Below are 15,968 nucleotides of genomic sequence, written 5' to 3' on the forward strand. Positions count from 1 at the left end.
GTTCATCAATAAGAAAGTTCTTCCACAGTTGCTACCTATCTGACTGTGTATGTCCAGCATTTTCTGTTTAATTATGAATTCCCCAGCAATTGCAGTACAGGTGTTCCCCGCTTTTCGAATGTTCGCTTTATGAAACCTCACTGTTACGAAAGATCTACATTAGTACCCTGTTTTTGCTTTCAGAAGGTGTTTTCACTGTTACGAAGAAAGGCAGCGCGCGATAAAAAATCAGGGCGCGGTAAAAGGCAGAGCACGCCCCAAGCAGCCGCTCTCCCCCAGATTCGGAACGGTATTGCTTTAACATGTTGCATTGAGCAGCCCGTTAGCAAGATGAGTTCTAAGGTGTCAGAAAAGCCTGAAAGAGTGAGGGTGTTACACTTAGCGTAAAACTAGACATAATTAAGCGTTTCGATCGTGGTGAACGAAGCAAGGACAAAGTGAGTTTGGCTTGTGGAAGTTGACGAAGATGATGTTGAAGAGGTTTTGGCATCCCATGACCAAGAACTGATAGATGAAGAGCTGATGCAATTGGAAGACGAAAGGATAACAATCAAAACCGAATGCAACCGAATGCAGAAAGTGAAGCAACTGCGTGAGATTTTTGCTGCAATGATAAAGTACGACTTTAATTTTGAAAGGGTACATAGGTTTAGGGGATATTTGCAGGATGGTTTGAGTGCTTACAAACAACTGTATGATACAAAAATGCGCAAGGCTCGGCAGTCAAGCAAGCCTTCCACATCAGCCACAGCAGACGGCGAACCTTGACCTTTGACATCGAGGCGGGCAGTCATAGGAGAAGATGAGCTGCCTGCCCTGATCGACGAGATGACACCCCTGTATCCCACCACCCCAACACCGGGGCCCCGGATAGATACTGTACCGATTTGCGGAGAATGCAGCGGTAGCCGGGGGGCACACAGCACATCTTTAAGAAAAAAGCCGAAATAAACATGCTAATCGATTAGGTGCCGCCTAGCACGTAATTGTCGATGCAGAGGCGATGCAATCGGCAATCGCGGGTCGGTGGCCCGGAGGGTGGGGGCCACTGCACCACCCAGCCTGCGATGACTCAGTCTAACGCACCATCATCAGTGTGCTCGGCACTGTTTTCCCAATTCCGGTAAGTGATACTACACTGTACATACATTATTTCTACTTTATATAGGCTGTGTATTTTTACGTGTTATTTGGTAGATTTGGCAGCTTCATAGTTTGAAGGTTACTGGACAGCGCGTTTATGCCAGCAGCGCTTGCGTGAGATTTTCTGCCGAGAGTGCTTGCGTGAGATTTTTGCTACGGAGATCTGTGCAGGCAATCATTGTAGAGAAGTATTTCTACTTTATATAGGCTGTGTATTTATCATATTATTCCTGCTTTTACTATATGTTACTGTTATTTTAGGTTTTATGTGTTATTTGGCATGATCTGGTAGGTTATTTTTGGGTCTGCGAACGCTCACGAAATTTTCCCATATAAATGGTAATTGCTTCTTCGCTTTACGACATTTCGGCTTACGAACCGTTTCATAGGAACGCTCTATTTTCGGATGGTGGGGGAAACATGTATTTTGCTTTTGGATTATATTTTTGTTCAAATTGTTTTTTTCTAAGTACTACTTAATTCTGAATTTTGTTTTCTAAACCATAACTATTAAATGAAACTTTTAAAGGAATATTGAAATATAGCATTTTGCTGTCTTGATATGAATTTCTAAAATTTGGTGCTACTTTTCTCTTCTAGGCTTTGTGAACAGGGTCAGTTGGAAATAACAACAGGAGGTTGGGTCATGACTGATGAGGCTAGTACACATTATTTTGCAATGATTGACCAGCTGATTGAAGGACATCAGTGGCTTGAGAAGAACTTGGGTGAGAATTATTCAGAGATTATTCTTGCATCTTTTCTTTCAATTACTAACCACCATTTCTGAATATATTAACAATCTATCACGGAATTTTGTAGAAATTAACTATTAATTCTGTGCTTCTGTTTGTCAGCCACATCAAAGATTTGATCATCAATAAAATCATTGTCAATATAGATGTATAAGTTTCTTAATTTCTTGTCTATTTATGTTTTTTTACAATTAAGAGACTGTGTAAAATTTCTAAAATAGTTACAAAATTAATAATAGGAAAAGTTCAGAAAACTTTATCCATGAATTTGAAAACACTACCTTTTCCCTGCAAACTCAATGTGTTCGCTGTTCTCTTGCCCCCAACATGCATTTCCTGAAATCCTTTCCTATCTTTCTTCAAATCCCCTTGGAACTTGTTTTGTCCTCAGAATGTATCTCTTCTCAGGTCCAGTGTTAGCTAACGTTTTAAATTGTTCCCTCTCCTTGCATACTGGCTTATTACTTTTTTATAACTGCTGCCATCATCAAAGGTTATAGCACAGGCCAAAGTTATATAGCACCTTACATAGCAAAGGTTATAGCCATATAGTTCAATCAGTAATGCAACTGTTTCGTTACTCTTGCATTACAGCTCCTTCATCTGAAAGAACCTTGTACATAACAGCTCATTTCAGATGTTCATCCAGCTAATTTACTAATGTGATCAATTCTGCATCTACTAACCTTTCAGGCAGTAAGTTCCAACCCTCATCAAGTTGTGAAGGAAAAGGATTTCATCCAAACCACTCTAATCTTTCTACTTGTTAACTTGCATCTACATCCTCTCCACTGGTACCCAATTAGTGCTGCTCTGGAGAGTACTGATTCATTTTAGTTCTCTTGGTCCTCCACTGGAACACTCATAGGACGTTTTAGTGCTGGTAAACCCCCACAGTACTTTAAAACAGGCCAGGAGTTACTCTGTCAAGCCACTGAGCACCTAGCATCAACCCTTATCCATCTCACTGCTGTGGCAAGACTTTGGCATGAAACGATCAGTGAATCATCCTCGGCTCAGTATGAACAGATTGCCATTGAGGGTTGATGTTGAGTAGGCTAAGGAGTACAGCCTCTCAGCCTTGAGATGTTGGGTTCAGGTTGCAGCCTGGCCAGCTCTTTAAATTGACTCATTGCTGAGAATGGCAGCACCTATTCCATGTGTTGACAGACCTGTCCAGACCTAGTGGTTTCTTTCATCACAAATTGTTGGATGTGAGGGAAACTTATGTTTTCACTTTTTTGGCTGCATAGTTGTCCTAACTCGGGGATTTCTTGACGATGACAGCTCATCTCCTATTCCCCTCCTCCCCTCCTCCTCTTCATGCCTGGTCTTTTATTCCTGTTAACAAACCCATGTCTATGCATGCTGATATATTGCCATTTCCCTTGATTCCTCTGCTATCCAAAAATTTTCAAAGGTTCATTTATTATCAAAGTATACAACTCTGAAAACTTTCTTCTCTAGATAGCCATGAAACCAAGAAAGAAACGAATGGCAGCATGATCATCAACCCCCAAATCCCTCCTCCCTGCACAAAAAAAAACAAACAAAAATGGAACAGGCACATCAACCCCCAAGTCCCCCTTCCTTGCGCACAAAAAGAAACCCAAGAAATATCAGGTGAAAAACACAAGAGCCATCAGACTGGAAAAAAATAGTCTACTGTCTAAGTCTACATCCAAAACACAGAAAACCTGGGCTACATTCCCCCTCTCCATAACAGGGTGATCTCATTAGCGATAAAAAGGCAGTCTCCCCCCTCTGTAGCAGAGCGATTTCCCCAGTTATAAAAAGGCTATCACTCCTCTCTGTCAGCAGAGCGATCCCCCAGTGATAAAAAGGCAGGCAGCTAGCTTTTACATCTCTCTCATTGCTTAAATTAGTGAAAAATAGAAGCTTTAATTGGTGAAATGGAGTTGAATATTGGCTCGCAGCCTTCTCGCCACAGAAGTTGTTTCTGATGGTGCTGATTTGTTTCTGTTGTTCACTAAATAAAATGGCAAATCCTTTTTCCTTCCCTAGTACAAGCAGGTTAATAATTACCAGGTTAATCTACTTTTCTTCATTATGACAGGAGTAAAACCGAGGACAGGATGGGCGATTGATCCATTTGGTCACACATCTACAATGGCATATCTTTTAAAACAGACTGGTATGTCAAATATGCTAATTCAGAGAGTTCACTATTCTGTCAAGAAACATTTTGCAACTCAAAAGAACCTGGAATTCTACTGGCGTCAGAACTGGGGTAGGTGAAAATAGTAAAATATATCTAATAACATTCTAATTTACTGTGTAATGCTGAGCTTAAAATTATAATTCTTTTCATGTATTTAGAGCATTTGTAATAACTGTCATCATTGGTATAAATTTAAACATCAATTAATTTGGTGTTTAAGTTTTACCTTGCACAGTCCCATATGTACAGTGTTACACAAAAGGCTGAATATGAATTATGAATATGAACGGCTGATCAAGAGCTCACTGTTGAGAACCCCACTAGAGATCAATATATGTTATTTCAAATAATAATGAGACAGTCATGGACTTCTATCAAACAGAGTATGTTTAATAAATATGGTACTTAAAAGTTATACTAAATCTTTACCTCTGAATTTATTCATCAGATTCCTATTGTTATAATGTAGATTGTCAGACACCACACTGAATAGCTATTGGCCATTGCTGGCTACTTCAGGACAATAACAGATCTGCCTCTTGATGTAAGTTATGTCAAGAGCAATTGCATAGTTAAGTTCGGATATCCAGGATGATGTTGCTGTCCAAGTTGCACTGTGTTTGTTAACTACTGCTAACCATTCCTTAGCTCTAATAGAATGACAAATGTGAGAGTAATTTTTTTTTGAAGCAGCGAGAACAGTGATGTACTGCTCTGTGACAAAAGAATCTTATGTGCATGTTGAGACACAAGAGACTACAGTTGCTGGAATCAGGAGCATTAAACAATCTGCTGGAGGAATTCAGCAGGTCATGTAGCATCCGTGGGATGAAAGGAGTTGTTGACAAACCTTGCATCAGGACCTGACAATTCATTTCCATTCACAGATGCTGCTTGATCCACTGAGTTCTTCCAGCAGATTGCTTATAATATGTATTGTCGCAGATATATATTGTTGCAACATGATTGAGGAGACAATGGTATGGAGCTTATAGTGAGAGTTATTTATAGTGAAAGTAATGCAGAATTTAATTTTGCTGATTAGAACGATCTTGAGTAGTAAGTAAATTGAAAGTGGAGTTGATGAAGGTTATTGTCCATTTAGATTCACCAATGAATGGCAAAACTGCAAAGATAGGGGCTGTGATCAGGAAATAATGAGAGGGCAAGTGTAACTTTTCACCTAGAGCAAAGGTACCAATTACAACAAACTCTCCTTTATTAAAATAATTTTTAAAAATTCAGTGGTATATTGATTGAACAGTGCACCAGTTTTTGGCATATTTGTTTATTAATTAAGGGACTCAGATCTTGTTCTTTTTTGGACCATTGATACTTGGAGCTTGTTGATCTTGCTAAAGTCCAAGCTCAATACTGGTGAGTAGGTTTATTGTTAAATGTTGTCTGATTAAGAATTGATGACAACTCCCATTACTTTGATGACTGAGGCAGCACTAATAGGGTGGCTATTTTCTACATAATAGACTTCTAAGATATTTTCTGTTTCATTTACCATGGCTTTCTATCTTCCATGGCTATGTTACAAGATGCTCCCAACCAAGCCAGCTTCCAGGATTTAGACGCTGTAACTCAGCGGTCCCCAACCACCAGGCCGCGGACTGGTACTGGGCCGCAAAGCATGCGCTACCGGGCCGTGATGAAATGATATGAGTCAGCTGCATCATTCCTCATTCCCTGTCACGCACTGTTGAACTTGAACATAGGGTTGGCAACTGTCCTGTATTTGCCGGGACATCCCATATATTGGGCTAAATTGGTTTGTCTCATATGGGACCGCCCTTGTCCCGTATTTCCCCCGCTAAGGTAGAGCATTCCTATGAAACCGCTTGTGCTGAAATAGCATAAAGTGAAGAAGCAATTACCATTAATTTATATGGGAAAAATTTTTGAGCGTTCCCAGACCCAAAAAATAACCTAACAAATCATACCAAATAACACATAAAACCAAAAATAAATAACACTAACATATAGTAAAAGCAGGTATGATATGATAAATGCACAGCCTATATAAAGTAGAAATAATGTATGTACAGTATAGTTGGGAAGATGAAGGCAAAACCGATCTGTGGGGAGAAAAAAATCAGCACGTACGCGCATGCGCACATCACCTGCGCACGTCATGAATGCGCACACAGGTGACCACGCAAGGCTTCACGGTCATGTCATAGTCATACTTTATTGATCCCGAGGGAAATTAGTTTTCGTTACAGTTGCACCAACCAAGAATAGAGTATAAATATAGTAATATAAAACTATAAATAATTAAATAATAGTAAAATGTAAATTATGCCAGGAAATAAGTCCAGGACCAGCCTATTGGCTCAGGGTGTCTGACCCTCCAAGGGAGGAGTTGTAAAGTTTGATGGCCACAGGCAGGAATGACTTCCTATAATGCTCAGTGTTGCATCTCGGTGGAATGAGTCTCTGGCTGAATGTACTCGTGTGCCCAACCAGTCCATTATGTAGTGGATGGGAGACATTGTCCAAGATGGCATGTAGCTTGGACAGCATCCTCTTTTCAGACACCACCGTGAGAGAGTCCAGTTCCATCCCCACAACATCACTGGCCTTACGAATGAGTTTGTTGATCCTGTTGGTGTCTGCTACCCTCAGCCTGCTGCCCCAGCACGCAACAGCAAGCATGATCACACTGGCCACCACAGACTCGTAGAACATCCTCAGCATCGTCCGACAGATGTTAAAGGACCTCAGCCTCCTCAGGAAATAGAGACGGCTCTGACCCTTCTTGTAGACAGCCTCAGTGTTCTTTGACCAGTCCAGTTTATTGTCAATTCGTATCCCCAGGTATCTGTAATCCTCCACCATGTCCACACTGACCCCCGGGATGGAAACAGAGGTCACCAGTGCCTTAGCCCTCCTCAGGTCCACCACTGGCTCCTTAGTCTTTTTCACATTAAGCTGCAGATAATTCTGCTCACACCATGTGACAAAGTTTCCTATCGTAGCCCTGTACTCAGCCTCATCTCCCTTGCTGATGCATCCAACTATGGCAGAGTCATCAGAAAACTTCTGAAGATGGCAAGACTCTGTGCAGTAGTTGAAGTCTGAGGTGTAAATGGTGAAGAGAAAGGGAGACAAGACAGTCCCCTGTGGAGCCCCAGTGCTGCTGATCACTCTGTCTGACACACAATGTTGCAAGCACACGTACTGTGGTCTGCCAGTCAGGTAGTCAATAATCCATGACATCAGGAAAGCATCCACCCGCATTGCTGTCAGCTTCTCCCCCAGCAGAGCAGGGCGGATGGTGTTGAACGCACTGGAGAAGTCAAAAAACATGTCCCTCATAGTGCTCGCTGGCTTGTCCAGGTGGGCATAGACACGGTTCAGCAGGTAGACGATGGCATCCTCAACTCTTAGTTGGGGCTCATAGGAGAACTGAAGGAGATCTAAGTGTGGCCTAACCATAGGCCGGAGCAGCTCCAGAACAGGTCTCTCCAGGGTCTTCATGATGTGGGAGGCCAATCCCACCGGTCTGTAGTCATTGAGGCCACTGGGGCGCGGCGTCTTTGGCACAGGGACGAAGCAGGAGTCTTTCTTGGGGTAAAGTGTCCTGGGATTTGACTGCTACTTTTGTCCCTTATTTGGGAGTGAGAAAGTTGGCAACCCTAACTGTGAAAGACATGCTGAGGTGAGTTTAACCCTACTTGAGCAGCCATCCACTCCACCCCACCCACCCCCCACCCCCGGTTGGCCGGTCCACAAGAATATTGTCAATATTAAACCGGTCCATGGTGCAAAAAAGTTTGGGGACCCCTGCTCTAATTCTCTGGAGTATGAATATCTGGCACGGCCCCTTTAAGGGTTCAGGACAGTCTGCTAATTGGCAGTCATGTTTTGGGCACCAAGAATTGAGTATTTAAAGAGCACCTGTACTGAGGTTCAGTGCTCAATCGTAAGCTCTACTAGTGATCATGTTTAGCATTTGCTTTGTGCTCAGCTCTCAGTCCAGTTTGATACTGTGTCTCGATCCTTGCTTTGGATACTCCAGCATTTGGGTACAAACATTCCCTGTCAAGGACTCTCATCACAGACTAACAGATATGTTAGCCTGCATCTCCATTATTTCTTGCACTTCTAATCTTATATTCTCCTGGCTGGAAGAGAAGGATAAATTATCAGTTTCTTCCCTATTGCACTTGCTTCAGTGATGACATGTTCAGCAAAGGAAAATCTGTAGTGTCTTGGTTCTTCCTGAACCATGGCATCCACTTCTCTGTAGTGGACAGAACTCTTGATTTTGTCTTCTCTGGTTTCTTTCACCTTTGATCCCACTGCTTTCACTCCTGGATTAAGCAGGAAAACAGTTCTCTTCTTTGTCACCTTGCATCCCACCAACCTCCATATTCAACGGATCTTCTTTCACCAGTTCCAAAAAGATTCTACCACCAAACACAGATTCATTTCACCTCCCCAAACACTGGGAGAGCCAGAAATATGTTAGATGCCGCCTTGCGGGTTACCTGTAGATGCCTAACACTTTAGTTCTCCCATCTCCCTCCCACTCTGATCTTTAGCTTTGATTTCCTGCATTGATCCAATGATATCTAACATTAACACATCAGCACATACTTCCATCTGAACACATGGAACTTAGGGACTTAGTATTGAAATTGGCTCTTAACATTGAATTTGACTCTCAGCTGAAGATGCTTTCATATGTTTCACAGTAAATAAGAACAGGAATTAATGATTCGGCTCTTCAAGCCTGCACTTTTAGTCAGTACAATCATGGCTGATTCCATGTCTCATTACCAAATTTCTTTTCTCCCCCAAACCCTTTTGTATATTCACTGCCTTCTGTTATAGAGACTTTCACATATATAGCAACCTCTTGAGTGTATAAATATCCTCTTATTTCAGTCTAAAGTGTCTTGACTCACATTGCTGCCCCTCATTCAAGGGAAGCAGGGGAATCATCCTTCCGTATCCGGTCTATCTAGTTGTGTCAAAACGCAAACAGTGTTAGAATTTTGTAGCAACCTCAGCCTTGTCTTTGGCAGTTGAGCTAAATACAGCTATTGCTGATGATGGAAATGTTCCTGGAACTTTTCCCTCCAATTAGCTATTTAGTTAATCATATCACATTAGAATACAGCAGGATAGCAGAGCTTTGATTTGATTTGTTGGTTGTATGATCACTTGGTATCCGTTGCTTGTTTTTTTTTCTGTTTAGTGTGCACTTTTGTTGTAGCTTCAATGTTTAGACTTTTTTTTATTCCTGAGTATGATGATACTGACTCTGGTAATGTTGAATGAATACAGCACCATGTGGATGTCTAACTTTGAGCTACCACATCTGTCTTACAACAGTGCAAAACACACACGGCATATCTCCTGAGTTTGAAGATAGCAGCTCATTTGTTAATTCATTATCAGTTACCAATTTTGTCAGCTCTGTACTGCTGCACAAAGACCTGTATTCTGCTTTCATTCACATTCCATTGAATTTGTATTATACTTTCCAAAGTCATGCTGACACAATTAATGGGGCTTGACAGCTCAGATTGTTACCCATTGTGTTGAAATGTGTCAAGCCAACCTGCTCTGCTCATAACCACGAGCTTTTATCAAGCTTGATTTTCTTGTAAGTTTTATCAGTCATAAACTTGTTTGCTGTTAATTAATAAAATATTATTTTTTTAAAATTAGTTATATTAACTTAGTTCCCTCATGCATTCTCTACTTTTACTATATTTTCAGATCGAAGTGGCAACACTGACATCCTTTGTCATATGATGCCATTTTATAGTTATGATGTTCCTCATACTTGTGGCCCTGATCCCAAAATCTGCTGTCAATTTGATTTCAAACGTCTTCCTGGAGGCAGAATTAGCTGTCCTTGGAGGATACCTCCAGTTGAAATACACGAAGGCAATGTTCAAGAAAGGTAACGTAAAAATCTTCAATTAAGTTCTAAAACTAATTCAAATCTGTATTAAGTAATTACAGAAAATGCATTTATATATAACATCTTAGATACAGTGAGAAATAGAAAATTAGAACTTTGTTCCTTATCTGCAGAAGTGGAATTCGGTTTTGGGGAATATAAAGTGCTTATCTGTGATATTTTGAATTAATTACTGCACCTACTGTATGCATCTGTGATCCCACCAGTTATCTGGAGACATTGGCTAATAAAGGTGCTTTGAGATGTTTTCTTACAAATGACATTTGAGGAAGAAATGAGCAATCTAAGTTTATGTATCAATGTTTTGACAGAATGAGTTAATGCACAAATTGACTTTCAGGACAATGCTTATAAAACCACATTCTCCAATGACTCTTGACCACACCTGTTTTGCTATTATATATTACAAACATTCAACAAAGCACTTGCTATCACACATATTTGCACTGCATGTACGTCATAAGCCCATTGTAATTCTGAGACACGGATTCATACAGTACAAAAGTGAGCCCTTTAGCCGATACTCTCCTGAACCTTTGCTATCTATGTACCAATCCAAGTACCTCCCTCAACCACTTCCTCTGGCATTTCCTTCCACATTCTGACTACTCTGTGGGTGAAAAAGTTGCCCCTCAGGTTCCTATTAAATCTTCTATGTTTCTACGTTCAAGATTTCCCAAGTTCAGAAAAAAGTCTATGTACATTGATCCTATCTGTACACCTCATGATTTTATACACCTCTATAAGAACACCCCTCATTCTTCAGTGCACCAGTGAATAAGGTCCTAACTTGCTCAACCTCTCTCTATAACACAACTCCTTAAGCTGCAGCAATATCTTTGCAAAATCTACTACGCACTCTTTCCTGCTTAATATCTTTCTTTTACCACAGTTTTCAAAATGTAGCCTCATCAATGCCTTGTATAGTACAACTGCATCATAACATCCCAAATTCTGTATTCGATGCCCTGATGGATGAAGGAGAGCGTGATAGAAGCATTCTTTATCACCCTGAGTACTATAATGCCACCTTCAAGAAACCCTGTATTTATACTCCTATGTCCCTTTATTCTACAACATTTCCCAGAGCACTACTAATTTCACATTAGTCCTACACTCATATGTTTCCCCAAACTGCAACACCTTATCCAAATTAAAATCCATTTGTCCATCCTTGGCACTATTACCCATTCGAGCAAGATCTCTCTGTAGCTCCTGATAGCCTTCTTCACAGTTAACAAAAGCACTTACTTTAGTGTTATTTGTAAACTTACTAACCATGCCTTACACATCATTGATTGTAGATGACAAATAGCAGTGGGCCCAGCACTGACCCCTGAAGGAGACCACTAGTCATGAGCTACCAGTCCAAAAGCAATCTTCCACCATCACTCTCTGCTTCTTACCATTGAACCTATTGTATATACAATTAAAGACAAGAGATTATCTGCAGATGATGAAAATCCAAGCAACACGCAAAAATGCTGGAGGAACTGAGCAGGGCAGGTAGCATCTACAGTCCCTTCATTAGGGCTGGGGGAAAAAGATGAGAAGTCAGAGTAAGAAGGTGGAGGTAGGGGAGGAGGGGTGATAGGTGAAACTGGGAGAGGGGGAGGGGTGAAGTGGAGAGCTGGGAAGTCGATTGGTTAAAGAGATAAAAGGATGGAGAAGGGGGAATCTGATGGGAGGGGACAGAAGCCCATGGAAGAAAGAGGAGGAGGAGCACCAGAGGGAGGTGATGGGTAGGTAAGGAGATAAGGTAAGAGAGGGAAATGGGAATGGGGAGTGGCATTTCTTTCACCAGTCGACTTCCCAGCTCTCTACTTCACCATCCCCTCCACCAGTTTCACCTATCACCTACAACCTTGTATTTCTTCCTCTCTTCCTCCCACCTCTTACTCTGACTTTTCATCTTTTTTCTCCAGCCCTGATGAAGGATCATGGTCCGAAATGTTGACTGTACTCTTTTCCATAGACGTGGTTTGACCTGCTGAGTTCCTGCAGTATTTTGTGTGTTTTGGTTGTATATGCAATTAGCTAATTCTCCCTGGATCTCATGCGATCTAACTTTCCACAGCAGCTTACCATGTTGAACCTTATCAAATATCTTACTAAAGTCAACATAGACTGTATTTACTACCCTGCTTTCATTGACCTTCTTGGTTACTTCTTCAGAAAACTCAATTTTGTAAGATATGGTCTCGCATGCACAAACTTTGCTGATTATCTCTTGCCTTTCCAAATGCTTGTATATCTTGTCCCCAGAAGCCCTTCTATCAATCGTCTGCCATACGCGTTAGGCTCACTGGTCTATAATTGCCAAGTTTTTTTTCTTTGCAGCCCTTCTTAAATAAAGCCATAACAATAACCACCCTTCAGTCTTCTGTCACTTTTCTTGTCAGTTCGGATAAATCATATATCTTATCCAGGGCTTCAGCAATTTTTCTCTAGATTCCCACAGTTTTCTTGGATTACCTTATCAGGTCCTGGAGAGTCATCTACCTTCATATGCTTTAAGGCATACAGTACATCCTCTGCTGTAAAGCGGACTATCCCCAAGACATCCCCCTAAACAATCTCAAGTTCTGAAGTCTTCATCTTGTTCTCCATGGTTTGATAAAAATAGGAGAAAATAAAAAAAATATTGAGGGTCTCGCCTATCTCCAGTGGTTCCATGCAATGATGTCAACCTTGGTCTTTGAAAGCGCCTATTCTCCCTCTAGTTATTCTTTATTCTTTAATATAGAGTATATAAAAACCTCTTTGGATTCTGCTTAACCACCTTTCCCAAAGGTACTTCATACCCCCCTTTTGCCCTTCTGATTTCCTTCTTAAGTATACTTCTGTATCCGTTGTACTGTCTTCAGTTGATTACAGCTGCCAGTACTTGACCCATGCCACATTGGTTTTCTTGACCAGAGCCTCAATATCCCTCATCATCCGGGGTTTCCTCCTTCTGCTACCATTGCCTTTTACTCTCTTAGTACTGACATTGCGTTATTATTGCCACATGTACCAAGATACAGTGAAAAGCTTGTCTTGCATACTGTTCATACAGATCAAATCGAAACACAGTGCATTGAGGTAGAACAGGGTTAAAAAGTAACAATGTAGAGAAAGTGTAAAAGCTACAGCAAAAGTGCAGTGCAATTAAACAGTTAAGTGCAAAATCATAACGAGATGGATTGTGTGGTCGCAAGTCTGTTTTATCATACAGGAGGTCTGTTCAAGGCTCTGATAACAGTGCTATAGAACCTGTCCTTGAGCCTGGTGTTATGTACTTTCAGGCTTTTGTATTTTTTTCCAGATGGAAGAGGGGAGAAGAGAGATTGTCCAGTGTGGGTGGGATCTTTGAATATGCTGGCTGCTTTACTGAGGCAGTGAGAATATAGATGGGGTCCAGAGAGGGGAGGTTGGTTACCTTGAAGCGCTGAATTGTATCCACTGTAGTTTCTTGAGGTCACATGCAGAGCAATTCCCACACCAAGCCATCATTCTTCCAGATTTTTTCTGTAGTATATTGATGAAAATATGTACTGGTCTGTAGGGACATTACAAATTCCTTTAGTTTACGAGGGAAATAAAGGCACTGGTGAGCTTACTTGACCACGGCATCTGTTCTGTTGGATCAGGACAGGCTATTGGTGATGTTCACACCTAGGAAATTGAAACTCTCAACTTCTCAATCACACACCATTGGTGTAGATGTGTGCCTGTGCGCTGCCCCCCTTTTCTGAAGTCAATGACCAGCTCTATTTTTGACATTGAGGAAAAGGTTGTTGTCATGAAACCATGTTACTGAGCTCTTTACCTCCTTCCTGTGCACTGATTCATTGATATTTGAATTGGAGTACAGGAATTAAATAGAGAGCTTATTGGAATGAGTTAGAAAGCTTACAGGAAGGAGGAAATGGTATTATCTGCAAACTTGTGGATGGAGTTAGAACAGAAATTGGCCACTCAGTCCTGAGTGTACAGGCAGTAGCGTAGGGGGCTGAGGACACAACCTTGTGAAGCACCAATGTTTAGAATAATCATGGTGGAGGTGTTGCTACCTATCCTTATTGATTGCAGTTTGTTGGTCAGGAAGTCAAGGATTCAGAGTCTGATGATAATTTTGTTGAATATTAGTCTTGAAGGTGGAACTGTAGTCAATAACGAATAGTCTGATGTAGGTGTCTTTATGTCTAGATGCTTGGGGATGAATGTAGGACTAGGGAGGTGGAATCTGTCATAGAGCTGTTTGGCAGGAGGCAAATTGCTGTAGGTCGAGATTGTCTGGAAAGTTGGAGTTGATGCGTGTCATGACAAGCCACCCGAAGCACTTCATGGTGGTAGATGTCAGAGCCACTGGGTAGTAGTCATTTTTCTTGGGTACCGGGATGATAGTGATCTTAAAGCAGGAGGGAACCACAGGCTGAAGAAGGGAGAGGAACACGTGGATCCAACAGAAACATTCATATCTTGAATGCTCAGCATCTCACTTTTAAGAGCTTCCCACTTGCCAGACATCCTGTTGCCTGCAAACAACCTACTTCAACCTATTTCCTTTCTAATACGATCAAAATTTACCTGCACCTATTTGGAAGTACAACTTGTGGGCCAGATCAGTCCCTTTGCATATCCAATTCCTCTTGAATTACTACCATAAATTTCTCATTAAAGAAAAAATGTAACTTCTTGACCCACACCTTCCAAATCTTCCTCCTCCTCTATTCCACTTATAGCACTGATACCCTGTAACATTTAGCTGCCAGTCCAGCCCCTCTCTTGGCTATGTTTTTGTAATGGCTGTAATATTCCAGTCCAATGTAGCTATCCATGTCCTAAGTTCATCTGCCTTACCTGCCAGGCCTCTTCCATTGAAATAAATGCAATTTAATCTAATGGTCTTTCTTCACTCCCTGCCATGTTACTGTCTGTCTTGTCTACTGACCTTGCTGACATTCATTTCTGTTTCAACTTCTAGCCTCCAATCTGCTTCACTTCCGATTTGGATCCCACATGGAAGTGAAGAAAACCCAACATGAACTAACTTTTGTGCCCTCCCCTATTCCACCCTCTTTCACCATATTTTCACTCATTCTATCCCCTCAAACTCTTCATTTTCATGTCCCCAGCTCTCATATGAAACACGATTAGTGTAAGTGAGTGTTTGATGGCCTGCACAGGCTTGGTAGGCCAAAGAGCCTGTTTCCATGCTGTACTCTGATTCTGTGATTTTTCACCTACCTTTCTCTCTCCTTTTTCCCAATTTCTCCTTTCATTGTCTGTTCCTTTACACCTCTCTGCATCTTTCTCCTGTCCTCTCTCTCCTTCCCTATATTTTGTCTCTCTCTCGCATTTATTTCTTTCTCCCTTGAATTTCTTTCTCATTGCCCACATATTACTGTCTTGAGCTCCTTGTTTCTATTGCCACCCCTCTCAGCTCAAATCTCCTGTCTTTCTGTCACTTTCAACTGCCTTGTCTCATTGTCTCTTGACTATTTCTTGCTCTTTCTCATCAGCACCCCCTTCTGTTCTCTGCCCACCTTTCGATCATCCCTTGTTCTTTTGACCATCCTCTCTTCCTCTCAAATGACTCCAGTCCCTCTTCAATTGTCCTGTTTCTAACTCTCCCTTCTCTTTAGTCTGTCCTCCCTAACTGCCCCACTAACCACCCTCGAACCCCCCTCTACCCACTACCCCCTCCCTCCCTCCCACCTCCCACCTCCCCCTCCCTCATCCACCTCCCCTCCCTCATCCACCTCCCCTCCCTCATCCACCTCCCCCTCCCTCATCCACCTCCCCCTCCCTCACCCACCTCCCCCTCCCTCACCACACCTCTCTCCCTCCCCCAGCCCACCCTCTCTCTCTCCCTCAACCCCCTCTCTCTCCTTCAACCCCCCTTCTCTCTCTCCCTCAACCCCTTCTCTCTCCCTCAACCCCTTCTCTCTCC

The 15,968-nt window shown here is 41.8% G+C and overlaps 1 protein-coding gene across 2 annotated transcripts in view; it reads left to right on the plus strand.

Moving 5' to 3' along the window:
• Positions 1-15,968, plus strand: part of man2a1 (mannosidase, alpha, class 2A, member 1) — a 117,976-nt gene that overhangs the window by 23,429 nt on the left and 78,579 nt on the right. For both annotated transcript variants that reach the window (XM_072281378.1, XM_072281377.1), the window contains exons 5-7: positions 1,744-1,871; positions 3,976-4,149; positions 9,823-10,009. In XM_072281378.1, the coding sequence (XP_072137479.1) occupies positions 1,744-1,871; positions 3,976-4,149; positions 9,823-10,009 (489 nt within the window). The remainder of the gene's footprint in view (positions 1-1,743; positions 1,872-3,975; positions 4,150-9,822; positions 10,010-15,968) is intronic.

The sequence above is a fragment of the Mobula birostris genome, chromosome 17 (assembly GCF_030028105.1).
Source record: "Mobula birostris isolate sMobBir1 chromosome 17, sMobBir1.hap1, whole genome shotgun sequence".
Lineage (NCBI taxonomy): Eukaryota > Metazoa > Chordata > Chondrichthyes > Myliobatiformes > Myliobatidae > Mobula > Mobula birostris.